The sequence below is a fragment of the Rhopilema esculentum genome, chromosome 14 (assembly GCF_057945365.1).
Source record: "Rhopilema esculentum isolate cy_ngs chromosome 14, ASM5794536v1, whole genome shotgun sequence".
In the NCBI taxonomy this organism is placed as follows: Eukaryota; Metazoa; Cnidaria; class Scyphozoa; order Rhizostomeae; family Rhizostomatidae; genus Rhopilema; species Rhopilema esculentum.
Genome location: NC_142828.1, coordinates 9,689,547 through 9,714,820, shown reverse-complemented (window position 1 = coordinate 9,714,820; position 25,274 = coordinate 9,689,547). Strand labels below are relative to the sequence as shown.

At 37.7% G+C, this 25,274-nt stretch overlaps 3 protein-coding genes across 3 annotated transcripts; 2 read left to right on the top strand and 1 right to left on the bottom strand.

Annotated features, from left to right (window-relative positions):
• The first annotated feature begins 2,901 nt into the window (after positions 1-2,901).
• LOC135696335 (PR domain zinc finger protein 14) lies at positions 2,902-7,741 on the top strand. The gene is made up of 4 exons (XM_065215707.2): positions 2,902-3,349; positions 5,022-5,320; positions 5,867-6,143; positions 6,712-7,741. Exons 1-4 carry the CDS (start codon positions 3,142-3,144, stop codon positions 7,434-7,436), a joined length of 1,509 nt encoding a protein of 502 aa, XP_065071779.2. The 5' UTR covers positions 2,902-3,141; the 3' UTR covers positions 7,437-7,741.
• Positions 7,742-7,908: 167 nt separating this feature from the next.
• Positions 7,909-14,649, bottom strand: LOC135696331 (uncharacterized). The gene is made up of 3 exons (XM_065215700.2): positions 14,485-14,649; positions 12,774-12,898; positions 7,909-12,343 (listed from the first exon to the last, which is right to left on the bottom strand). The coding sequence occupies exons 1-3, from the start codon at positions 14,629-14,631 to the stop codon at positions 10,171-10,173; spliced, it is 2,445 nt and encodes an 814-aa protein (XP_065071772.2). The 5' UTR covers positions 14,632-14,649; the 3' UTR covers positions 7,909-10,170.
• A 43-nt stretch (positions 14,650-14,692) lies between these two features.
• LOC135696333 (suppressor of fused homolog) lies at positions 14,693-24,351 on the top strand. Its single transcript, XM_065215705.2, has 11 exons — positions 14,693-15,102; positions 17,186-17,320; positions 17,538-17,674; positions 18,291-18,433; positions 18,933-19,018; positions 19,194-19,266; positions 20,023-20,216; positions 20,574-20,720; positions 21,327-21,465; positions 21,894-21,962; positions 22,579-24,351. The coding sequence occupies exons 1-11, from the start codon at positions 14,963-14,965 to the stop codon at positions 22,648-22,650; spliced, it is 1,335 nt and encodes a 444-aa protein (XP_065071777.1). The 5' UTR covers positions 14,693-14,962; the 3' UTR covers positions 22,651-24,351.
• The last annotated feature ends 923 nt before the right edge of the window (positions 24,352-25,274 follow it).

The following is a 25,274-nucleotide window of genomic DNA, read 5'->3' as shown; positions in this document are numbered from 1 at the left end:
TTCATATCTAACCATTTCTTTTTCAACCTTATGAAATATTTTATTGTCGTCTAGCAATTTCATAATGTCTGAACCTTAATGTCTTTAACCAAGACATTTTATTGTTTATGCTTGTTCATAAATTAAATTCACGAAGGCAGTCTGTTTCTTCCTACCAGCCATTTGCAAGCAAACAAATTTATGCTTACTGCTTATGCAAATTGTTCCATTTGGTTTGTAATTTTCTGAAGATTCGTTCCCTTCGCCAAGAAGTGCTATGCGTTTAGATTCGAGTATAACAAAAGCAAGGGGATGGTTTGCTGGGTTGGGTTGGGTGCCTTGGTATGGCCTTGTTCGCCTAATGTTCTTCGTCCTTCGCTGCTAAAAGTCCTCCGTTGTAGGAAGAAAAACTGTTTTCTGTGCAACAATAGTATTACTTATGAAACATTTTCATCATTTGCTAACATTGTCTGGTAAAGATATCTTTACTCTAATTTTTTGTGTATATGAGAAGGATACGACCATCAGAGTGCACTGGTGGAGTGTAATAACAAAGTAGAGGGTGCGGGAGTTGCTCTTGCTAGAAAACTCCCCATGGTCTTTAACTTGCAATAATTAACAAAGGAATGAGGCCTCTGATTTTGCACTGAGAGTCACACTTCTGTAAAAAGGAAGCGAAGCGATTACCAACAAACCAGAATCTATCCTTTTGGAAACCAAAAAAGGCTTGAACAACTTTATTGTTAATTTGCATATAGCATTCAAGCTGCGTTTTACTTGAATTTGTATTGCATTGAATTTACTGCCAAACACTCTCAGTTTAGTTCCATCATAACGTTGCCTGGCAAAATTTTGTCATCGAATAAGTTGTGTTTGGCAGATAATCATGGATAATAGAGAAAATTTGCTAAAATTGTGTTTGAGGATTTTGAAGAAAATGATCTCGAGCGTTTACACACGCAAAGCAAAGTTAATTTCAACTTTCGATCTCTTTGTGATCTCTATTCGCAGCAAGGCACTTGATCAACCCGATTCAGTGCAACCAGTCATAACAATGACGAAAATGCTGTGCTGTCGGCGCCTGTAATGGCATCGAGTTGTGGAGATTGACTCTTTTTCCGTTTGTTTCGACAAACTGCTTCGACACTCCCAGATGAATACCCACCACGTGAGAGCATCATCTCTGCGTGTTTCACGAGGTTGACCTAAATTTTCGCGCTGTTCTGCTCAATTCGCATCAAATCGATCGCGCGCCAGCTGCGCTTAAAAATACAGCCGATAAAACGTCGGCTTTAAACAGTAACGTATGTTTTTCTTGCATTCTCAATCGTTGTCGGATAACTTGCACTTGCAGCTTTAAAGTTGAAAACAGCTATACAACCAACAATAATTCACCGTAAAAGCACCCCCAAATGCCTAAAAATCCTCGATTTTAAGAAAAACGTTTTTCAGAATTGCATTTTGCGGAAGCTCAGCCTCGGCTTGTTTTTAATTTGTTTTTAACGTTTGACCAATTTTGAGGCTAGTGTTCTTATAAAATTGTTGTTATAAAAAGAAAAGAGTGTAGGCCAACCCAAGAAAAGTTCGAAAATTACTTACTGCATTATCAACTACCAAGCCTTATATACATTCTTTCTAAACAATTTTCTCCAGCCAAACACATAGAAAACCATCGCGAGTCTTTCAAATGATAGAGCCAGTATAACTCTGGTTTTAGCAGTGAACTGGAACATCTTTAGGTGCAAGCTCTAGCTGTCCAAAATACTGCACTCACGTCTGCCAGAGGGCGGTTTGGGAGAGGTCAATAGGTCAATAGAGTTGACCTTTAATATCCTTGTTCTGAAAGGTCAAAGCACGGCACCAAGGGTACATTGCAGTTGAACAAAATATTGCCCATAAAAGAAATAAAAAAGCCCTATTTATGATATTTACTGAAAAAACACATCTCCTCTTTTTCGAAAAATTGATATCAAATAAACAGTCGTTTCTAAGTCTTATTTATGTAAACACGACCTATCTTACAACATTTTATTTTCGGAGTTGCATCTGGGTCTGCCCGCTCTACAGAATGAAATTAAAGACGACCCTCGCCATTGCTTATGGGTAGGAAAAAATATTCATCTGAAAGCCAATCGATCGAATTTGTATCTAGCTCTGTGTGCCATCTACTCTACTCTACTAAGTAATGCAAGAGGCCTTTAGAAGTTTAGTTTCTCTGTTTCATTCTCTATCAGAATAGTTTGTTATTTCCATTATTAAAGCTTGATTAAATCTTCTGAAAAGTACGAGACTTTCTTCTTGATTATACGTTAATTGTTGGTGGAGGGCCAGTGTTAAATGGACTTTATATATCAATGATATGTTTGATCTATTTATATCAACATCAGGTCAGGGATTGATTCACTAGGGAACGGGGGTGCGACACTCACACAACTATTTTTGCGTTCTTCGGTATATTTTGCTTTGTTTAATAAAAAGTATTTAGGTATTTATCTCCTTATCTTCTTTATCTTAACGTTAAAACTGAATTGTAAAAGTGGGCGTTTCCATTAGATCCAGTCACCTGAAGAGCGTAGCACAAACTCCAATCATTCTCGAATACCCCCCCCCCCCAAATCCTTCCCGCTAAAATCCGTCCCCGAATCAGTCACAAATTTTCAGAATTTTCAGAGGGTAAAGCAGTAGAGGAGCAATATAAAATAATTTTGTTGAACCCCTGGGCTCCTTGGTTCTATATTTTGTGTATGGTATCTACCAAAAGATGTCAATTGTTTGATTTAACAATTAGAATACAACTTCTCCTGTTGAGAAACACATCAACATCTCCCGTGCTCTTATATTTTTCCAAACATTTTATAAGGGGAGCAGAAGGTGATTTTTTCTCTGCACGAGCAAATTTTGAATATATTATTAATTATGCATTGAGTATACTTTCTACATTTACATAGCTATCAAATCAGTTCAAGTAAGTGTGAGCATAAAGATACTTAAGTGGCTACAAGCGTGGGATGGACATCCTCTGTCTTTTACTGCGTGCAAGTTTAAGAGTGTCACTAGCAAAATTCAGTGATAAGCTTTTTTGTTGCCTTCAATGCAAACATTTAGAATAATGACCTTGGCTTGCTATTTTTAGATGACCCGTATAAGTTTCAAACAAATGATATGCGCTATGTTCTTCTCAGGTTAAAAAGCATTTATCAGATGGAAGGGGAGATAGCTGATGCGGCGGCGCAGCAAAGGATATTGCACTGTTTCACCCAAGCTGATGTTGACGCAGTTTTGTACGGGTATCTGCGTGCACACACAGACTTGGATATGCCACTGCACTCAATATCTGGAATTAAGTTCATTCCCTATCAGTATCCACAGGGTATGGTTTTTTTGTTTTAGCTTTCACTCCATATTATTATCGAGTGATCATGTAAATCCATCCTCGACCAGCAGGTTCTTCAAGCAAAAGTATTTGTATTTAATTGTATTTGTTTCCACCTAGCATCCGAAGGCAGTTCTAGGACACTTAGAAGCTTATGCTTGAGCCTGGTTCCCACTCGATCGTTTGAGTCGTTTGTTGTTGATGCTGTTCATTGCTTGCACCATGCATCGCTCATTTAATTTTGGCGGCAACAACTGATGTTGCAAAGTCAACTATTTCTACCTCTGGTGACTTTGTACAGACGACGATGTTAGATCACTGAATTTCAGTGCAATAGCTTGCCATGATTTGATATTTTTTATTTACTTTTAAACTCTTTCCAGTAATTGTTATAATGGCAGTCGTATTTTTGAACTTCTTCCATAAAGCCAGACCTGTCAACTCTCCCGGTTTTGCCGGGAGACTCCAGATTTTGCTTGCTTTCTCTAGGTCTCCCGGTTTTTTTTATATAATTTTCTCCCTGCTTTTCTTTGTCTTTTAGCAGTAGTTTTCTTATAACAAAAATGATTGAAATGACTTTATTCACGACAAAGTTTTTTGTAAGTGTTTTCAAATTAACGAAAACGCTTAACTGTTTGTCCAACTCCAAAATGACTTCTTTTGACAGGTTTGTTGTCTATAAATTCAACAAATTCCAGGGATCTCCCTGTTTTTGGCCAAATCTCCCTGTTTTTCTCAACAAAAAATCTGAAATCTCCAGGTTTTGAAAATTTTAGGTTGACAGGTCTGTAAAGCTTGCTGTGAAATATTCAGCTATCTTATTCTTGTTCTAGTCAAACACGCGGTTATAAAAAAATCTCCTATTCTTGAAAAAAACGTTATTAAAGCGTGGGTCGTTTGAGTCGTTTGTCGGTTTCCATTTGCAAAAATCATTCATGCGTGGGTATTTTGGGTCGCGGAGATATAATTTTTTCTATTTCTGCGACAACTGTCGTTTGTGTCTTTCGGGTCTTTTGGGTTGTTGGCAGGTATGTTTCCACTGAGTCTTTTCAGTCGTTGGGTATTTTCCAACGACCCGAGCGACCCAACCGACCAAGTGGGAACCAGGCTTTATCGAGCAGTGTCCTGGTCCTTCCTCTCGATGTGAACACACCTCGTGATTCCTACGCCTGGAATTACAGAGAGTTGGCGACTCTCCTCACTCTGGGTGGAAGTTTGGCCATGCTAGGGACTCGAACCACGGACCCTTGGGTCTGTAGTCAGCGCCTCTAACGACTGAACCATCCTCACAAAAAGTAAAGTTTGTAGTTCTGCGGATAATACTAAATCATGTCTAAAGAACTACAGTTCTACTGAAGAATAAAAATAGGCATTAGGCAACTACCTGATTTATACGCTAGTCGTACTGCGCTAGAAATGTAACTGCCGGACGAGATATATATCGGCTTGAATTGATTTTATTTCCCCTCTTGGTTGCGTAGTACGACTGAGAAGGACGAGCATTATGTCGCACTAATGACAAATTTAATTCATGCAAAGTACTTATCTAATTATTACTGATAAATTTTGAGACATTGTAATTGATTCGATACGAGTCAGGCATGACCTGCTAGATGCACGACTTTGATGCACTAGTTGTTAAATTATGTTACAAATCTTCTTCCACAAGGTATTCATGGTTTGCTGACCCCTATAAGTCCAGTGCCTCCTTTGTCACCATGGCTACAATCCAACGGGTCTCAACAAAGCTCTGTCAAGTCACAAGCATTCTTTCCGCCCTCACCAAGCAAAACGATGGAATTGCCTTCATCTCTCGCCATAAGACACCTGCAAATAGGCAATTTGTTTCATGTTGGCGTCTTTTCAACCAATGCAATCCCGCAAGGAACACGACTCGGTCCTTATACAGGGCGGTTGTTAAGTCTGGAAGAAATCGATAAAAGCAGGGATAACTCATGCATTTGGGAGGTAAGGTTTTGCTGTAAAATGCTTGCAAGTCTGTAACGTTGTTATTTCAGATGGGCAATCTTTAGTTGAAACATCCATTGTTGCTCTCCTACTCTAATTACTTGCCAAGGCATACATAGCTTTTCTTTAAAAATTGAAATATTGAAAAGTTTTGAGATGACCAGAATGCCTTATTTAACGTAAAATGAGAGTTTTTAAGAAAGCTCTTGTTCCTGCTTTGGCTAAAACTCTAAAGTACTGTATTTGCACCTGGTAAACTTACTTTTATTTTCTTAATTTGGAAGCCAAACCCAGAATTCTTCTCAACCTTGACTGACTGGCTATAATGGTTTTATAAACAAGCTTTTTTGAAAAATCCATATAAACTTTTAAGAAGAAATGTGTTCTTAATACAGAAGAGTTGAGTGATGTCATCGCCGAATTGCATTATCAGTCTACCAAAAAAGCTAGTAATTCAATCTTCGCCTTGTTTTAGAAATACTTCAAACTAGTATCTCAAATAATTATGAATGTAGAAACGATTTGAACCCAAATTATATGCTTCAGATTTTCTCAAACGGTGGCGTCATGGCATATGTCGACGGCACGTTAGATTCTACAAACTGGATGAAGGCTATCAACTGCGCAAGGTACAAGAAAGAGCAGAACCTCATTATCATTCAGATTGAGGGCGAGGTCTTCTACGAAAGCATGAGGGACATCGGTCCAGGAGAGGAGTTGTTGGTATGGTATGGGAACGACTACGAGCGTTACATGGACATCCCGTTATCCCATAAAGAGGTCGTGCCAAAGAAGGTACAGAGCATTTCCGAGGACACAGAGGGTGAATAAATTCTCTTTTGAATCAGAGTTTTAAAATCATGGCTAAGTCTGTACAATTTACACCAAAAATACTTTCAAAAATGGCACACAAAAATATCAATATGACCATCTTCATTTTTTACCTCTTGCGTTGTTAAATAAGAAATGATCTAAACGTTCTAGATCTGGTAGACCCGTTGAAACTGTAAGGCTTGGAAACCCCAATAATATGATTAACGAAGATTTTAGAAAAAGGTAGAATTGTGATTGAAAAAAGGAGAAATTGTAGTTTCATCGTTTGATTGGGGAAGAGGGGCCATTAAAATGTTTGATACTCAAGGACTGATTATCGACACACCGTGCCATTATCCAAACTGGGCATTGCGAGGTACAGATTAAGGTTGCAGGTCAAGCATCAGCCAAATACAAGGGAAAATGTACACGATACACTGCTCTGATTAAAGTTGCTCTTTGGTATCTTTCGTTGTAATGGCCAGTTTCTAACAGGAGGTTTAAGTAATTGCTAATGTTTTTATGCGATGGCCCAAATGCTGCCAAAAAGGATTAACAAATTCTGCTCTTCTTTGCAGGAACAATAGAAGATCCCGGCACTTACCCATGTGAGCACTGTGGTAAGGTTTTCTCCTACAAATATTACAGGGACAAACATCTGAAATATACACGATGTGTGGATCAAGGAGACCGTAAGTTTCCTTGCCATTTATGCCAGCGGTCTTTTGAAAAACGTGACCGTTTACGCATACACATTCTCCACGTGCACCAGAAGCACCGCCCGCATTTATGCAACGTGTGCGGTAAGCGATTTTCGCAATCGAGCAGTTTAAGCAAACATCAGCGTGTTCACAGCGGTGAAAGGCCATACAAATGTCCGCACTGCGTTAAAGCTTTCACTGCGTCGTCAATTCTGAGAACGCACTTGAGACAGCATAGCGGTGAGCGACCGTTTAAATGTAAGCACTGCGGCAAAGCATTCGCCTCACATGCAGCACACGATAGCCATGTGCGGCGAACGCACACCAAAGTGAAGCCATGTGTTTGCAGTATATGCGACAAAGCGTTTGCACAATCGTATGAGCTGAAGTTCCATATGAACATACACACGGGTGCAAAGCCGTATTCATGCGAAAAGTGCGGACGTGGTTTCTCAAGTCCATCTTCAAGAGACAGGCACAAACATCATTTCGATTGCTCAAGTAAATCTACTGGAAGCCTGTGGAAAGATTCCGAGTCAAAAAGCTCTTCTCCAGCTGATATCAACAACAATGAACTACAGGACGAAGTTTTTGCCGAGTAAAGCTTATGCACAGACTGGAGGAGCCTCGCTGAACTGTATCTAAAAATGTAAATATAAAGACATTTCTAGCAATAGTTTGTCGAGCTTTCTTTAGAATTGGTATTTTGAATTTAGCACAGTTTTTATTTGCACTGGTAGTTGATTATGGCGTAGAAGGAAGATTGATAGCTGTAATATTAAATGTTTTTTATAGGAACATAGTGTTTAGGCCATTTTAGACTAGGCCAAGTGAAAATCCACCAGTGTCTTGCAGCCTCACTGAGAGGGGATGAGAAGACAATTGCCGTCGGGCCTGGAAAAGAAACGAGCCCATACAATTATCTGAAGAATTGTCCTGCCTTTATGTTTAACTGCCAATGTAGGATAAAATAAATTATTTTACTACTCTGAGATTTGTCTGTTTTCAATCACACAAATCAAATTTTTTTATGTTAAGAATATTACATATATGAATTCAGCACTGTTTATATACCGATAGGCTGCCGGTTTACAAAATGAAATGAACATACAATTAAGTAACAAACATAATGTTTTTAATTAGTGATGCTAGATAAATTGTTTCTAGTGTCAATGTCACCCATTTCAACAATAGAGACAACATGTTGCCGGGACCTAGAACTTCTTATACAAATCAAACTTTTCATCTCGCCCAAAATCGATAGACCCTTCGGACGTTGTGCCTGAGCTGCCTGAGGTCCCGTCGTGGTTTTCAGTTGGCCTATTTTCTCAGATTGTTTTGAATTGCTACCAGTTCCATAGCAATTAGGTTTGTTTGTGATAGTCTATATGTTCCTTAGTGCTTAGATTTAACTGTGGGTTGGGGCGGTGTGCTAACATACTTAATGTTTTTTAATTTAGTTTGATAAACGCAAACCATTGTGGTAACTGCGAAAACCCCCTTGTTTAAATCAATCACTGACATCTGTTTACTTTGGGTTATTTCACACAGTTGTTTCGAGACTACAAACTCGTTTTCCATGCCTTCCAGTCGAATCTACATTTCCACGTTTTGCCTTTCTACTAAGTTGTGTTGCATGTAAAATGCAAACATCTACAACTTTCATCGCAAATCGACGAAGACATATAAATCAATCCCTATCGATCATTTGCGTCAATTTGCGTTCCATATGTCCGAAAGTCGTCTTCAACTACTCTTGGGTTTATTTTCCTTGAAATGGCTGCGTATGATGTTTCTGACTAATTTAAAACAACGAAACATCTGTCTATTAAACACAAACAACTCAACAATGGTCTGTCTCTTCTTCAATAGGGGGCAGGCAGAGCAAATGGCCGTCGTAATGAATGCGCCAGATTTTTAAGCAAAATTCACCAAGCCCCAAATCACCTCAATTTCATTCTAGCATGGCTTCTTGCATTTAGCGGCATCGTGGAAAGTAAAAGTTTAAGACACTGCTTAAAAGTTCAATGTGTAGTCCAGATTAGAGGTTTACATGTACTTGCTTTATGAAAATTTCAAAATCTTATGTTATTGATTTTTGGAATAAAGTCTTGCAATTATATTAATTGAATTGCTATTTAAAGGTTACATTTTATATTGTAATCAGGCAAATGGAGTAAAATAAAAATCGCTGCGGAGAAATTTCGTTTTTCTTTAATCAGATACTTTTGATCCTCAGAATGCCAGACTACTTTCTTTCATACGTGGATATATACAACACATTTACTCAAGAAACTATTTTACAATCAAATTAAAAAAAGAAGAGGAAATGCTGCAATGTTAATTGCTTACGTGTTAACTATTTTCCAATAACTATAAAATGGCACACAATGATACCCCTATCGCATGTTCATGTCAGGTTTTCAGGTAAATAGGGGTGGTCAAGTACCTTGCATTTTCTACTTATTCTGGAGCTTAGGATAGACATGTTCAGATTCGGTAAAAGACATGACTAAAACTCTACTCACATTGTTAAAAATTCTACAATTTCAAGGAGGTTTATGACAGTTCAACTGGCTTATGCCCACGTTTATAAACGAAAAGCTTGTTAGGATAAAAAATCACGTCAAACAACTATTCTCTCCTACGGTCCACATCAAGCAAATGTTTTCTAAGGCATCTAATTGTTTGGGTGTTTCTTTGTTAATTCTCAGAAACTTAGTTCATCTATCATGTTGCATCAGGACAGAAACCAATGGAGAGCCATGAAGCCAAAGACTGTAAAGGAGGAGATTTTACCATCGAATAAATGGAAAGAGGCGGACGGTGGAAAGTTGGCAATTTACCAAGGTTTCAAACAGAACCAAATGAAATTAGCGGCGAACGATGCGGCTGGCGTTATGACAAAAGGAGTTTTAACGGAATATGCCTGTATTTGCAAAAAGTACTTCACTATCAAGACCATCCTTAGTATCTTCAGTGAAATCCTTCTGGATATGATGAATATTCCGTTGAATTATCTGTTTCACAAGATAGGCTTCTCCAGAAGAGCAAAACACATTTCAAGTATTACAGGGTGCAAAGAGTGACCAAGGCTTGCCTCACAAACGGAGAGAATGTCCTGGACTTTATCCTGTCATTTCCGGAGTACCAGTATCAGATATCGTTTCTAATAGTTATGTTTAAACGCGTGATTTTAAGCTTAATAGGTCCTGTGATTTTCGGCTTTGAAAACTTTAAACACAGGCTCATTGACTTATCTTATGACTCTGTGGAAAAAAATAGAATACATACATCCAAATAAACAACAGGATGGGCCAAACTAGAGTCGTTCTTTCATTTCCCATCAGATGGAGAATAACACCTCTTTGGCTTTATTTGCCTCTTCGTTCGTCGCATATCGAGATCTTTTTCCTCTGTGCCAGTTTCTGATGCGTTGCTTTCACTTCCGACTGATCTTTGTCTTTTCAAACTGCCAGATTCCGTGATGTATTCCTGGGGCTTGCTGTTTTGTCGATTTACATCTGCAGGGCCTATGCTGCCTTCAGGGGGCATGTCGCTGTCAGACGAAGGCTGCGAGTCACGTTTCGCGCCCTCTGCCTTTCGTGGTCGCCCTCGCCCGCGTTTTGGCTTGGCATCGTTAGCAACAATATGTTCATCTTGCTGTTCCATATTGCCTTCAACATGCGTACTGACGGTCAGATCCCCTTTAATTTCGTCTGTTATTCGAGCTGATTTGGTTGTACGATCATCCTCACTTTCCGAAATCAGTCGTTTTCTTCTTTTCACTTTCCTCTGTCCAAAACGAGAATGCAGATCCTTGCTCGAATCAGTGCTAACGTCATCAACCGACTCTTTCCCTGCTCTTCCCGAGGCAGATGAAACATGGTCTGAACTTTTTGTGTCAGCATCGCTACTCTCTTCAAGGTCACTACCAACTGATGAGGTACTAAGCTTTGGTTTCTCGAAACCCTCTTCAGAGTAAGCATAAACATTACTATCTTTAGTCTGCTCGGATACAATGATATTTCCTCTTGTATTTTCATCACCTTCTTCTTCCTTTTCGACAGAATCTGAGATATCTTTGTCATGTGATTCATTCCCAGGCCTCTTACCAGCTAGTTCTTCGACTTTACCTTTACATGCATCTTCTTCTTCTTGGGCTAACCCTGGCACAGCACAGCCACCATCTTTACCTACTGGCGATTCGGCAACCTCCATTTTAGCTATCGGTTTGTTTATGTCACCACTCGTCTCCTCCAGTTTCCCACAATTCATACCATAATCTTTAGTTACCACCTTTTCTGAACGGCATTCCTTAACATTGCTTGCATCATCTACTGCATTCGTATCCGAGCAATCACTAACATTGGCTTCGGTTACTTCACAGCCCCCACCTTCACAATCTTTGAGACTTCCTCCTTCACAGTGAAGTACTCTCTTCTTTGTATCCTTTTGGATGTTTGAAAGCGCATCAACGGTAGAGCCATCTGAAGGGTTGGTATGGGAACTGGCCCCAGTTTCTTTCTCTTCACTCGCATTCTTTATTGCTATATCATCCGGGACACTTCTCGTCATATTGCAGTTGTCAGCTTCTTTGCTTGTAACTTCTTTCGTGCTAGAGTTATTTGAGGTCGTTCCGTGCATAGATTTATTATACGTTTTTTGGGCCACCGTCTGGGAATCAAGCTTGCCTTGTCTTGAGGCTGTTTCCAGAACTGAAGAGGTTGCATTCTTTTCAGTTGATTTTTGACATGGAGAAAGGCCTGGTTCTTTCTTCAGAGGTAGCTCGCAATTCTTTTTGCTAGTTTCAGTGACACAATTCTCAGCTATATCACATGACTTCGAAGCCTTAGGTCCAATTTGAGGGGCTTTATTAGAGATTTTTGAATCGCTTAATAAATCTTGGTTGCTTCTGACGAAAGGTCTACAGCCTTCACTACTCGCCCCTTTGATTTCCAATGCCTTGCATTTCTCAGGTTGCGATTTTGACAATTGATAGTCTAGTCCTTCTTTTTTAACGTCTTTGCATAAAGGTGAAGTCTTGCAGCTTGCACTGCTATCAGCTTTAAGACTTTGATAGGTACTACAAGATGCCCTGGCTTCTTCAGCCTTTCCCTTGGTTTGCTCTTGAGAAGCACCAGACGAAAGCTTCTTAATAGGAAGTGTAAGTCCCTTGTCATTTGTCTTAACATGACAAGTAGCTTGTTGGGTATTTGGATTTTCTACCATTAGACCTTGTGGTGTGCTGGAAGAAGATGAGACATTGCTTCTTGTTGTTACCGTTTGTGTGGCAGGTAAGGATGAACTCGTTGTATCAGAAGAAAAGACTTTTTGGGACACATAGACTGTATCTTTGTCTGTATCTGTTCCTGGGGCCGGTTCTTCTGCCCGCTCTATCCCTAAATATTTATCGATTTCTGGAACTATTCGATCCGCAAAACTATCAATTTTTGAAGCTAGGATCTGATCAACTAGTCTGTCAACACCATTCAGCAATACTTCTGATCTGCAAATAATTAAAAAACATAATCACATAACCAGTCAATGTTATCTCACATCTTGATATGAAGTATATAATACAACACTTGTAACCAATTTTAAAGACAATTAAAGATGCAAAAGGATTTTCATTGTTCAATCAAGTGTATATTTATATATATCCCATTTTGCTTGCCAAGCTCCATCAATCTTTTGTTTCAAACAAGTTAGTCTCAGCAAGTTGTTTCAAACAAATTCTGAAGAATGCTTCACAAAAATAAAGTTCTTGAATGCATAGAACATTTACTAAAAGTGCTCCATCATTATTGAAAAGAATTATTTAATATTTCTTATTATCAAGTGCAAAACCCCTATTAATATTTTATCTCCTATTTTCTGATGTAAATGATTAAAATTATTGCTTGATTTAGATATTGTCAAGTAAAATATTTACTTGCCTGTTAATATTCATCCTCAGATTGTCCCTTAAACTGTTTTTGGACATTTTCTCTGACCATTTATATTTAGAGAGAAATGATGCAACATGATTTTCAACTCTTTGCTTCAACAACCTATAAGCTTCCTACAAAGAAAAAACGAAGAACATTTTGTATGCTTAGAGTTACCAGCCTTTGTGCTTCCTATAAACCAAGACATAAAAAACGTAAACAAAATTAATTTCCAGTTAAACTGGAAACTGCGAGTCTATAACAGCCTTTAGGCTCTTAACTGCAGTTATTTGAAGGTCTTTAACAATTTAGCCAAGCAACCAGATCTGATCATTCCATGTGACACAATAAGGGCTTATAGTTTCAATACATAAATTATGGAACTGGGTACACAAAACAATGTACCTTAAAATATAAATACAGAATAGGTCTAAATTTCACAAAATTAAATGCATTCCAACTGCCAAATAATTATGGGACAATTCCATTTTGATCCTACACATGTTTTAAAAGAAGCAATATATAATAAATAACAACAGCCAGTCAGTTACTTCAAGTTATATAATTAGTTGAAATGGTTATCAGCCTTTATCAAGCCAAGCCATTGTAACACTAAAAAACTCATGAGCAAGAAATTCCATAAAATTGTTGGAACTGTTGACAGATGGAAACTTCAAGAAACTTTTTATGGCTTTTCCTTATCAACAATTTCCCTGTAGCAACACTTATTCTCTGTTCCAGGCAATTCTTTATCTTTGTATTTGCCAAAAATAGATCAAACAATCTTTTGGTGGTACAGAATTTAAAAATTTAAAACTTACGACTAAACAGACAAAACAACATGAAGTTCTCAGTATAAACTAATTTCAAGATGAAGATTTAAAATCTGGATTTCATGGCAGTTTTCGACGAGATATCTGCAGTGCCAACCTATTACATCTGAGTGTGTGGTGTGCACATTTGAGTGTGCATCAAATTTCTCAATGATTCTTGAGTGTGTGCATATTTTGTCCAGTGCTTTTCCTGTTTACATTAATTTTACATCTCAGGGAATTTCATTACCGTCAGTGGCTGTTATTTAAATTCCTAAAGGTTTGGCAAGTAAAGAGATAATTTAAATAATAAGGCCAAAAACTTGAGCGTTCTAAGAGTATCATGAGGATGACCTAAAGCAGGGCTACCACCAAGAGGGGGACAGGGGGGGGCATAATGCCTTAAGGCCTCAATGTCTAGGAAAGATTTATAGTTAAATGATAGAAACCCATTAATAGAATTGAAATAATAGTAAAATGTGACAATGAAACAATTGCAAGAAAATGACTGCAAAGAATGATGTGTATTTTACTCTAATCTAAAGAACAGGGTGGCAAAAATTATCTGCTTGCTCCGCTCGCAAGGCGCCTTATTTTCAGTTCCAGTGAGCCCAGGCTCACTGAAACTTTTTGGTGGCCATGATCTCAAGTGGATCACTCAATTTAGAATGACCATCTCAGTTGCGAACAAATTTAGAAAGTCATCTTGCTTTATTTGAAAAAAACTTTTCAATTTTAGCCACATCCTAAAACAGGCCCAAACCATGCCCATCTTTCGGGTGTGCAAGAGTGCACCCGTTATTCTACTAATATTTCTCAGGAGTGCAGCTGCCATGGAATTCATACTGGGTGGATGATGGGGAACGGATGCTAGATCTTAAGTCTGCCACTATTAAAATACTACATACCAGACTCTCCAACTCTTCAAGACATTCCTTACGGAACTGGTCAAACAATCCTTGCGATTTTAAATTGTTAACTACTTCTTCGGCAACGCTGTCTGGTTCTTTTCTCGGTTCTTTATCACTCGCAGCTGCATGTTGTTGGTCCGCCATGATTGATTCAAGAATCGTACATCGGAGCGAGGCCATGACTAGGGACCTGCGAAGGAACACGAGATCGTGCCGAAGACAAGACGATCAGGAGAGGAAGAGAGCAGTGCAGAGCAGTCAAGTGAAGCATAAAAGCCCAGGCAGAGATGCACAGATCTTTCGTTATGTGAGAAGACAAGACTTTCTGATGGAATCAAGCATCTACTGCATCCGTGTATTGAAATTTAGTGGTAGCAGAAAGTAGCAATATCACGTCATTTGCGTTTCAAATCAGGGTATCGGAACTCTGCCCCGAGGAGGCAGCTGGGGAAATTAAAATTCGAAAGTTTTAAGAATGAACGGTGCTCGTGGAATGATGCCTCCATCTCAGACAGCACCTATCCCACCTGGTCTTCAAGGAATTTACAGCATACTTAGGAGAATATATCCAGATCAGCCAAATCCTTTACAAGTAACTGCCTTGCGAAAGTACTGGTATGTATTGGTCGTTTGTTTTCATTTTCAATGGGTCGATGTTCATTGATAAGATCAACTGACAACATCCCGCTCGCCTACGACGTGTGATCATGGTAGTATATTCATATACAAGAATGATAATCAATGCGTAATCAATCTTATTCTGAATTGCCTAATTTTTCAACAACTGGATACTTTGTTAGTTATAAACTAATCCAATGTCATCGTTTTGATTTGGTTGTGAGTTTTTCGTTTTACGGAGCTTAGGTCAAGTTAATTTTCCGCAGTCAGTCGTTCAGATAAATTATCCATAAAACACACTAACGTCAGCGAGTAAACGAGTTAAAACGAAGTTTTCCTAAGGACGTCTGGCACCTAGGATATTGTATTGTTTTTTCAAATATGTTAATTAAATTGCCATGGAGCTACAGACGGCTTGACGGTGTTGAAAACTTTTTTGGTGCCATAAATTTTCTAGATCCTGTGACACATTAGACACCTATACAAACACTGGGGTGAATACCAAATACACCTATTTTATAAGAACACAAACCTTAACAGTTTGTAAATACATAAGAGCAAGTTAAGAACAAGCTAATGCTACTTTGAAATGTATATCTGAACAAATTTGTTTGCAAAAAAGTTTGATATGGAAGTGAGCTAGCCTTGCCAGATGAGGTGGCCTGGCTAGGCAACTTCTAAGTTGAATGTCTGTTTCATGATTTTTGTAGAAATAAATCTTGCGTTCATATGAGAAGCAGCCTAGGCAATGATGGAAAACATTTCCCCTTCATGAAAACCAACTTAAAACTAAAGTTCTTCTTTCTATAGTTTCACAAGTTTAATAGCATAATATCAAGCTGATAAGCTACTTCAGCCTACAATTGTCAGTTTATCAAATTTTTACAGTTTTTCTAAGTCTTTACTTTTGTGCTGTTCAGAAAGCTAAGGCATTTTCTAGTTTAATTTTGCTCAGTTTCTTACTCAGCAGCACTACCTGTCTTCTTATCTACCTTAAAAGAAGAATTTCAAAACCTCAAAAAACTATGCTTCGTGGAAGAAATTTGGGGGGAGGACCTTTCCCCTAAGTTTTGCAGAATTTATTTTTTCAGATGAAAACCTTCCTCTAAATTCTAAAGAAGTAGTTTTGGCGATTGACATTCTTTTCCTGAACTTCCTGGATGCTTATTGCAAAGATGCACTGCAGCTACAGGCACTTCTTCCAACCCTGAGCCTAGGCTGTCTAACCAAGATCTCACTTGAAACTGCAAATATCTGTGTTAGCTGGAATGCAAATTTATCATATGAACACAGATACCTGTCAACTGGGGTAAACCTGTATAGATTGCACATGGGCAGCCAGGGATTGATTTTTAAAACATTTTGCTTTCACCAACACACAGGCTGTAACTTATGACACCAAAAGAATCTAAAGCATAGAAATTTTGTTGGAAGCCAGAAGTGCTGAAAATTGAAACTAGTATCTTTAATCTTCTCCTTCTTCTTAAGTGCCAGGCCTGTTGCTGGCATTGGCAGTCATGAGCCTCCAACCCAACCCTCCCTCCTATCTGCTGTTCTCAGAGACTTTGTTTAATCCATTTGACACCCAGTCATTGAGACTCTCGAGATGTTTTATCTTATTAATCATTTATATTGATTGAAAATCTGAATTTCTGAAAATCTGAAAATCTGAAGCGTATAAAAAGTGGCTGTTTTGTTTTCCAATAAGGAGGGGTTTTTTAAGGTTCTGCCTTGCCAATTTTACCATATTTGCATTTATTTATAATCGAGACACATTTTGATTAAAATCTGGAAAAATTGCTAATGCTGGTGCACTTAGCATTTTTAGGTGATTCTGCACAATTGTACCTGAGATGCAGGGCTGCTGGTACACCCTAGATCTTGTCAAAATTAGCCATGCTATCCAATCTGGTTCACAATTTTATTTATAATGGTAGTTATGGTAATGATGATAGTTATGTTTATGTTTAGATTGGAATTTTATTTACTTTATATCCTTTTGTCAAAATAAAGTATAAAACTGAGCAAATGTTAAAACTAATGGCTCGGGTTTTAATTTCTACCAAATTTTTTATTCTAGGCTTAATGGACCTGATCCATTGGATTACATTACAATGTTTGCCAATCCTGGGAATCCAAATGAAGGAGTTCCCCCTCATTGGCATTATGTCAGTTGTGGTTTGTCAGACCTTCATGGTGATGGCAGAGTCCATGAGTATGTCTTTTAATTTGTAATTGTTCATGCAAAGATAGAGTACCAGACAAAGACTAGTTATAAGAAAATCTAATATCAAAATGGCTCTTTTATCTGTTTTTTGTCTTATGTAAATTTGTCCATGTGTCAGTTTGCAAATGAGCCGTTCAATAACATCAGTTCGTTTTTTCCTTATTCGTACTTTCATCCAGATGAGCTACAACCCCTTCTTCCATAGTGTCACTGGGGATGATGGGCCAAGCGGTTTTGGATTTGAACTTACATTTAGGCTGAAAAGAAGCCCCAGTGATTCATCTCCTCCAACTTGGCCTGCAGAACTGATGCAAAACTTAGCTAGATATGTTTTTCATTCTGGTAAGTCAACAGCCAGCCCAAAATTATTGCATGAAATGCACCAGCTTTTCACAATTTGAATATAAGGAATTGATTAAACCTGGCAAAGAATATTTTCCTGGGAGAAGAGTTCATTTTGTGTTGAAAGTAAAGAGTTTTTGGTTGTTTTGTCAGACATCTATAACTAAACATAGATATCCTTGGTAAAAATTTGGTGTATTCAATTGTATAAATTCTACCCTTGCTGTCAACACACTTTCTCTACATCTTATTACTAGTCTGGAACCTGTTTATTTCTCTGGATTGATTTGACAAAACTGCAGCAGAAATGATTTTCTTTGGAAACATGCATAATTTTATGTAGGTAAATGGAAATTAAATTTGCGTGAGAAACTTAAAAGTGCTAGTGTGGCTACTGTCAGCTTGTCCTCATTAGAGATTTATTTGGTCCTATCTAAACCATTTTACAGCATAAGGGATCCTGGTTCTCCTTCTTTAGTTGGCTATGAATATATCACTCCAATTTGTGTTATGATTTGAAATATAACTAGAAGTGTTTAGTTTGGAACAACCTATTATTGAAACTTTTTATAATTTCAAAAAAGAAGATGCTGATGTTTTGAAACCTTTCTTCAAGAAAATAACTTATGCAGTGGTGATCATGTTTCATGGCATAATGCTTTAGATGGGAGCAACCAGTTCATCCAGCAGATGTTGATGGCAGATGATCCCCACATCCCTCAAATAAACACCCCCTTTGGATATGTTGATTTTGTCCAGGTTTGATTTTGTCTCACACAATCTTGCTATACAACCTTGAAAATCTTTGTATCCACTTAACTGTGTGATTGCCCAGTCATCGAACAATATTTGATGTTTCTTTCATATTGCTCAGATTTTGAAGTAAATTTCTAGACATTAGTAAACTAGAATTGGTGCTTCTCAAGTCTCATTTCCTTGTCTAGGTCTCAGATATATTTGTATGTTTCTTCTTACCCACTGGAAACTCGATTTCAGCATATATATTCAATTTATCATATATATTTATTCAATGAATAACTTTGGTCACTTGCATTTTGAGGAGCAGTTGTTTTGCCTGTCAAGACCGTTTGATCCCTCAGATCTAGCCATTTTCATAACTGTAAAGACTGAAATAATACAGTGCGAATCTTTATGCTAATACACCTTTTATACAAACTGCTCCATGTTTTGTGTCTATCCATTTTGCTCTAATTGACACAATGTTTGTGCCTGTTGCATTTGCTAATTTCTTTCGTAGATCATTGGTGTTTGCAATCAGGAACTGCAGGCAGCCCAGCATTGGAATGGACCAGCAGTACTTGAACTTATGAGGTCAATGCCAGAGTAAGAATTTTTTTTATTTTCTATTTCAATTTTATATGCTTTTCGGTCCCCAGTGTATTTTTAAATGTATCATGACTGCTTTTAGATAAATGTGAAAATATCTACTTTGTTGATGTTGTTAGACTTTATTGGCTATTCATTAATTCTGTATTTTTTATCATTCTTTTGCATTCAGTACTGGAGGTGCCTGGCTAGTCACAGACATGGAGAGGACTAAAAGCATATTTGAGACAAACTCCTCCCTGCAGGTATTTCAATTTATGCATTTTTCAGAAGTAGATTATCCCAGCCAGTCAAGATTGTGGTGCAAAGTTTATTTTTGTCTTAGATAGTTTTAGTCAAATAATTTAAAATAAATAAATTAGTAGCGTTAACAGGCTTTTGTCTGGTTCTCATATAGTTTGTTTTTGCCTGCTCAAAAATGTTCCAATTGTTTGCTAATGAATTTTAAAGCTACACAGATGATATGAAAATGAATTAAGCCAGTGGCTTCGGCAAGCTAATTTAAACATCAACTATCATTAGATATGAGATGTTGTTCATGGCTTAAATAAATTCATTAAAACTTTGTATGGTGTAAAGAGCACAAAACTACTGGAGTACAATTGTTTGGCAACTTTGAATTTCATGTGAGCGGCTGTCCTTCAAGGTATTTTTGATAACCTGGCTTTACATCTCTCTGGTGTCTTCATGTATATATGAAATTCGTTCAATGATTTTTGATTACCTAGTTTATCAAATCGCTTGTTTTCTTTGCCGAAACCTAGAACATTGGAGAAAGGAGGCTATTAGGCAAGCATGATATTGTTAAAGCTGTTTCAGGTCTTCTATCATGGCAGGTCTTTAGGCAAATAACAACATATTTGCTGACTGTTTCTTTCCTCAATCTTGCCCGGCATGTAACTTTTTCTTAAGACTGATTAACCCACGCACAAGCCCTAAATTTCAGATTTTTCAGCAGTCAGTTAGTGCACAAAACAAATATCAGTTTTTTCATCTTTTAGCAAAGGGTTGAAGAGGGAATATCTAGAGAGGGCTCAAATTTGAGTGGAGTCAGTGCAAAGTGTTGGTGGGCTAGTTGCAGTCAGGAGTCAATATACAAAGCAGGAAGCAGAATTGAAAATGGGACCTTTACTGAACCGGAATCAAGACCCACAAGCACAACAAAATCAACAAGGATAACGGATCCATCTTTTGGGTATAGTTACAGTAGCTTAGTTTTAAAGCGATGCAAATTCTCTGATAGGACTCGCCAAAATTGGGTTTTGTGAATATGATTCTTTTTAAATAAGCTACTATCAAGGGAAAGTATTCAGAATTATCGCGAAGTTTTGTTTTTTTAGGAAATAAATTTAGACGTACTATACTATAGCTGTTCTTAAGTTGCATTTACAGCTCAGTTTCTATAGGGTAATTTAACTTTTAGAATAAATAATGTTTTTTAGATGCTTCTATAAACGCTAATTGACTAATAGGTAGGCTATCTTGTTGGTCGTTGTAAATTTGGTGTTTGTGTCAAATTTTTATGAAAATCTCTTGCTGGTTCTATTATCAGGAGAGAAGACTCCGAACTGGGAGACGGGCCTGACAGCAGACTATCCAATTACAGCACAGTGAGTGAACTTGTCAGGGCAAAACAACTTGAGGCTGTGCAACTGCGATTTAACCTTGAGGCTGCTTCGTTGCTCCCTCTTGTTTTAAGGTGAGACTATCGATCTTTATGCAAGGTAAATCAGTGATAGAAAAGACGTTTAAGCATCAGCTTGAAACAAGCCTGCCAATTACCTCTGCAACATCTTTTCATACATTCATACATACATTCTTATCTTGAAGGGCGGGTCACATATAATCTAGAATTCCTTCGTGTCGGTTTTAATACAGTTTTCCATGTATCTCCTTATCCAATATGCATAAACCGAATGCCACTTGTTCATTTAGCTCATTTTTACATGACACTTTAGATTAAACATTAGTTGTTATTATCATCACCTATAAATTGCTCATCGTTGCCTTTTATTCGTAGATTATTCTGTCAATTAAGAAAATGAAATGACAACCAAAAAAAATGATGTTGTCTTCTTTGGTACTATTTTCACAGAAATACTATTTCATATAAAAATATATCCAGGAAGAGTTGGAGACAAAAAAGAAAGCTTATCTTGCTCTGAAAACCAAGTTCATCATCACCACTTGTATCTCACTTCATGTAAAGTACACGAACGATAATACTTCATCTTATACCATAACATAACATTATGTTTGTTTTATGACGTAAGGCTATATTTCAAGATGGCGGCTCTTTTTTCAGAGGTCGGCTTGCCCATGGTCGTCATTTCACGTTCAAAAGCATTATAACAGACTCTGCAATCACTCTTGTGTCTAGTGATGTAACAGGAACAAGCGTTGATGAACAGTGCCCGTATGCTGCTTGTGGAACGTGGCTGCAGGTTCGAGCTTATACAATAATCATATAAAATTCACCGTTTGGTGAAATATTTTTATAAGAACCAAATTTCCATTGAGAATTTGTAGTAAAAACGGTTTACGTAATCCTTAAAGGCACTTTGTCCAGACGCATTTGCTGGCCATTTAAATTTCCCATTGGTTGGACTACACAATAGGCCTATTTTTGATTCGCAATGTTTTCTCAATCATCTACGCGCTGCAAAGCCTGTTGTGACTTATGGAACCTAGTGAGTTCAAGCGCCAGATCTTTGCCTTATATCTTTTAATCCTGAATTGACTTTGTCTTGTCTGCTAAGAACTCTCTCTTCGTTTCTTCTATGCTGGAAGTCTCCAGGAAAGTCACGATTGTAGAAACGAATTTCAAGCCAATATCCCTAAGCTGAGAAGTTAATTTCGATTGTCTCTACAGGTATTGATACCAGACGACTTTATGGATCTCCTAATTAGAGATTTAGATGACCTCACCAGGCCCGAGGAGGTTAGTATCAATCCTTTATCTGATCAATATCCTAAATTCGTAAAATAATGTTATTTTATAATTGATATTCAAGAAATATATTTATATATCTATATATGTATTATTTTCTATGTGATTTGTGTCCTCAATACTATTCTGCAATCACCAAATATTTCTAATTATCCAGACAAGAAAGCTGTTTAATGTTTTTTTTCTTGAATTTTCGTAAATTTCAATCCTCCAATGTTTTCTAGATTGCATACTCGTTTTCCTTAATAATTTTACTTTGCCTGATTCATAAATTTCTTAAATATTCAAATCTGCCAGTTCATTCAAAAAATTGGCAGAAGTTTTGTTTATAAAAAGTTTACAAAAAAATTAAGACATTTTTATTGGCTATTTGCAACAATGGTTGTATGCTTTGAAGATTAGCATTCACGTTCGTAGGGCACTTCTTTTTGAAAATTTTCACTGATTTTTCTGTTTGTTTAAATTCTTGTCAAATTTTTCTTAATTTTTCGAACCATTTCCTTGGTACATGCTAAATCGGATCAAACACTAGGCAAACGTTGAACCTCTCTGTATCTGAACTATGCTAACTTTGTTTTAAGGTGCCGAACTATTGAATTCCTTGTAGGTACGATTGCCAAAACAATACGTGTGGCCAGGAAGGAACATGATGATAACAGTCGTTGATGAGGCGGAATAATTTATTAGTTCTGTAAGTAATATACCTAATCAAAATATATTCATTTGGAAAACGATGTTTTCATTATTAATGTAGATTTCAGTCTTAGTTTCGTAGCAATTGGTTGTGAATTTTTATAGATATATTTCAATTATTTAGAATACTTTGGTCAGTTAAGAAGTTAGTGTTTGTTTTTCGTAATATTTGAAGGTAAAGTGTCATTTGATGTTGTCCATCAAGTATATGATATTTTCTTTCCGAAGGATTATTAAGGACTCTTCTCAAAGTAACCTTCGGGTCTCCCTTTTCAACTTGCTATAGGAGCTTTTAGCTGTATCTTACTGTGGTAAGACCTTGTCTCTCTGGTCCCCTTGGTGCATGCAGCTCAACAGACAAGTCAAGATTTTTCTGTTCATTGGTAAAGACTTCATAAAGGGCTATCTACCCGTGATTGTTTGGTTATGCTGTGCATGTTTGGTCTTCTACTCTCAAATCCTTTGATGAAATAAAAGTGATTTCTTTCGACATTTCTGATCTCTTCAGACCCTTGATAATGTCTTGCACAAAGACCCATCTTTATGAACTCCTCTTGTATGATCTGTGCCATACCTTATCAATTTGATTGGCAGCTTTCTCTGTGATTGGTAGATTGTCAGTAGAATCGATGGCGACTACAGTCCTCACTCAAGTGATAGTGGTGTTCCACATGGGGTCTCTGATCTCTCCTGTTTGATCCATCCTTTTCATCTTTTCGCCCCCCTCTACCTTTGCAAGTATTCGCTCTGTTGCTGATAACACATATGTAGACATTTTGGATCAAGCATGAGCTAACACTAACAGTTATAGCAGCAGATAATTTTTTTTATTAAAGCCTAAACAGAAAGTGAATATTTTAGGTACTCATAGTTCTATCGTTTTGTAGATATTGCAAAAAAGTTAGCTGTACGCTGGTATTACAAAAAATATCTTGTATTTAACCTTTACTATACAGCTTTGTAATAGGATATCGATTGTTTTTTTGTCCTTTTATTGGTTGAGCTATTGAAATCAAATTCGATTATATAAGGCCATTTGTAGTTTGACACCCTTCTGTAAATGGAGCAGAAGTGTTTTCTAAAATCTTTAAAATCTGTGAACAATTATCATCAAAACCTTTTTGTAATCAATGTATTTTCCTTGACGTCTGATTGCCAAGAACTTAGTCCGATGTTCCTGCCCAGAGACAGACTGCGACCTCCATGCAGTGCTTCACCCCCACCAACCCCTCCTCCCCCCTTCCCCCTCAAACTAAGGCTATTACTAAAACAAGTTCACGTGATTACAGATCAATCCAGGACAATTGCCTAGCGATCTACCTGGTAGAATCCACAGGTCAAAATTTTATCCCCTCCCCCTTTAGACGTTAGGGCGTATGTATTTAAGTAACAGAGACGACCATATTGAACTGGGAAAGGGATAACTTGGTGGAATATCTTAACACCTTCTGTCCAGTTGTTGAAGCAAAATAAATTTCTAAGAGGTCTCTCCAGAAATGTAATAATAACTGCAAATAAATAATAACAATGTGGATAACTTACTGTAAATAAATGTCACCAACTTTTCTAGGTAATTGAAATTTTGTGTTCATTGAACAACCGTGCTATTATTTTTCTAGAGACGATTTATTGATTATTTAGCCAAGTAAAGATTTTTGTTATTAACTAGGTAGATCAGATGAAGAAATTTTTTCGAAGTATTCCTGCCAGAGGCTCTGAATTCCTGCAATCTCAGGGCTGTATGTAAATCTGCCCTCTTCCTCTTCAGTAATGGCAATTGAAGTCGTTCAACACTCAAGGAAAATTTTGCAAAGACTGAAAATATACTATAGGACGGCCACTGGACAGGCATCCATCCCGAACAGTGTCTCATTCTTAGGTGTAGAAAGCAACTTTTTGATTAGCATGTGCACATCTTATGGTCGTACGTGCATCATAACCATACCTTGTTTGCTTGTGGTACCCAGTTGTAGGGTAACTGCTCCGAAATGAAGATTTAGGTTTCTTGTTTATGATTGTTTTAAAAAGGATGGATAGGATGGGTGTCGTATGCGTAAAGGGAAAAAGAGTGTTTAGGTCACAATTTCACTAAACTTTTCAATGGGTACTTTGTGACCAATTGTCCCTTTTCCACTTCGGTCGAAAGTCTCTTGTGAGTGTTCCCAGGAACACCGAAAGCTCTGTAGAACCAATGGAGGCGCCAGCCACTAAGATCTGGGGGGACAAAGCAAAAAGTTTTGAGCCACGCTCTACTTACCACCAGAAAACACCCTTTTACCAACAGGGAACGCCGATTTTATCCAAAGAGAACGCATATGACTAATTTTTGGTTACGCAAAGGCAGTTTGAAAATCACAGAATTACCTCACAAAAAAGTACGTTGTCAAGATATGACCCCTCCCCATCTTCTCATCGAATTTAGACGAATTACAAAACTGATCCTGCTGAGAACTTAGGGGACTTGCCCCCCCCCCCAGTCTCTTCGTGGTGCTGCTACTGTGTAGGACGAGGGGTAAAGCGTCAAAAAGAGGGCAAAATAATAGCAAAATGAGGAGAATTGCTTTGCATTTCTTTAATGCAAGGGGGCACCATGCGCCCCCGAGCTCCGGC

Coding starts and splice junctions, on each gene's coding strand:
- LOC135696335 (XM_065215707.2), top strand. CDS start 3,142: ATGCGCTATGTTCTTCTCAGGTTAAAAAGCATTTATCAGATGGAAGGG. Junction 5,321..5,866: donor ATAACTCATGCATTTGGGAG/GTAAGGTTTTGC, acceptor TATATGCTTCAG/ATTTTCTCAAACGGTGGCGT. Junction 6,144..6,711: donor CATTTCCGAGGACACAGAGG/GTGAATAAATTC, acceptor TCTTCTTTGCAG/GAACAATAGAAGATCCCGGC.
- LOC135696331 (XM_065215700.2), bottom strand. CDS start 14,631: ATGGCGGACCAACAACATGCAGCTGCGAGTGATAAAGAACCGAGAAAA. Junction 12,899..14,484: donor TTGAAGAGTTGGAGAGTCTG/GTATGTAGTATT, acceptor TTTTCTTTGTAG/GAAGCTTATAGGTTGTTGAA. Junction 12,344..12,773: donor CTGAGGATGAATATTAACAG/GCAAGTAAATAT, acceptor AATTATTTGCAG/ATCAGAAGTATTGCTGAATG.
- LOC135696333 (XM_065215705.2), top strand. CDS start 14,963: ATGAACGGTGCTCGTGGAATGATGCCTCCATCTCAGACAGCACCTATC. Junction 17,675..18,290: donor TAGATATGTTTTTCATTCTG/GTAAGTCAACAG, acceptor CCTTTCTTCAAG/AAAATAACTTATGCAGTGGT. Junction 19,019..19,193: donor CTTATGAGGTCAATGCCAGA/GTAAGAATTTTT, acceptor TTTTGCATTCAG/TACTGGAGGTGCCTGGCTAG.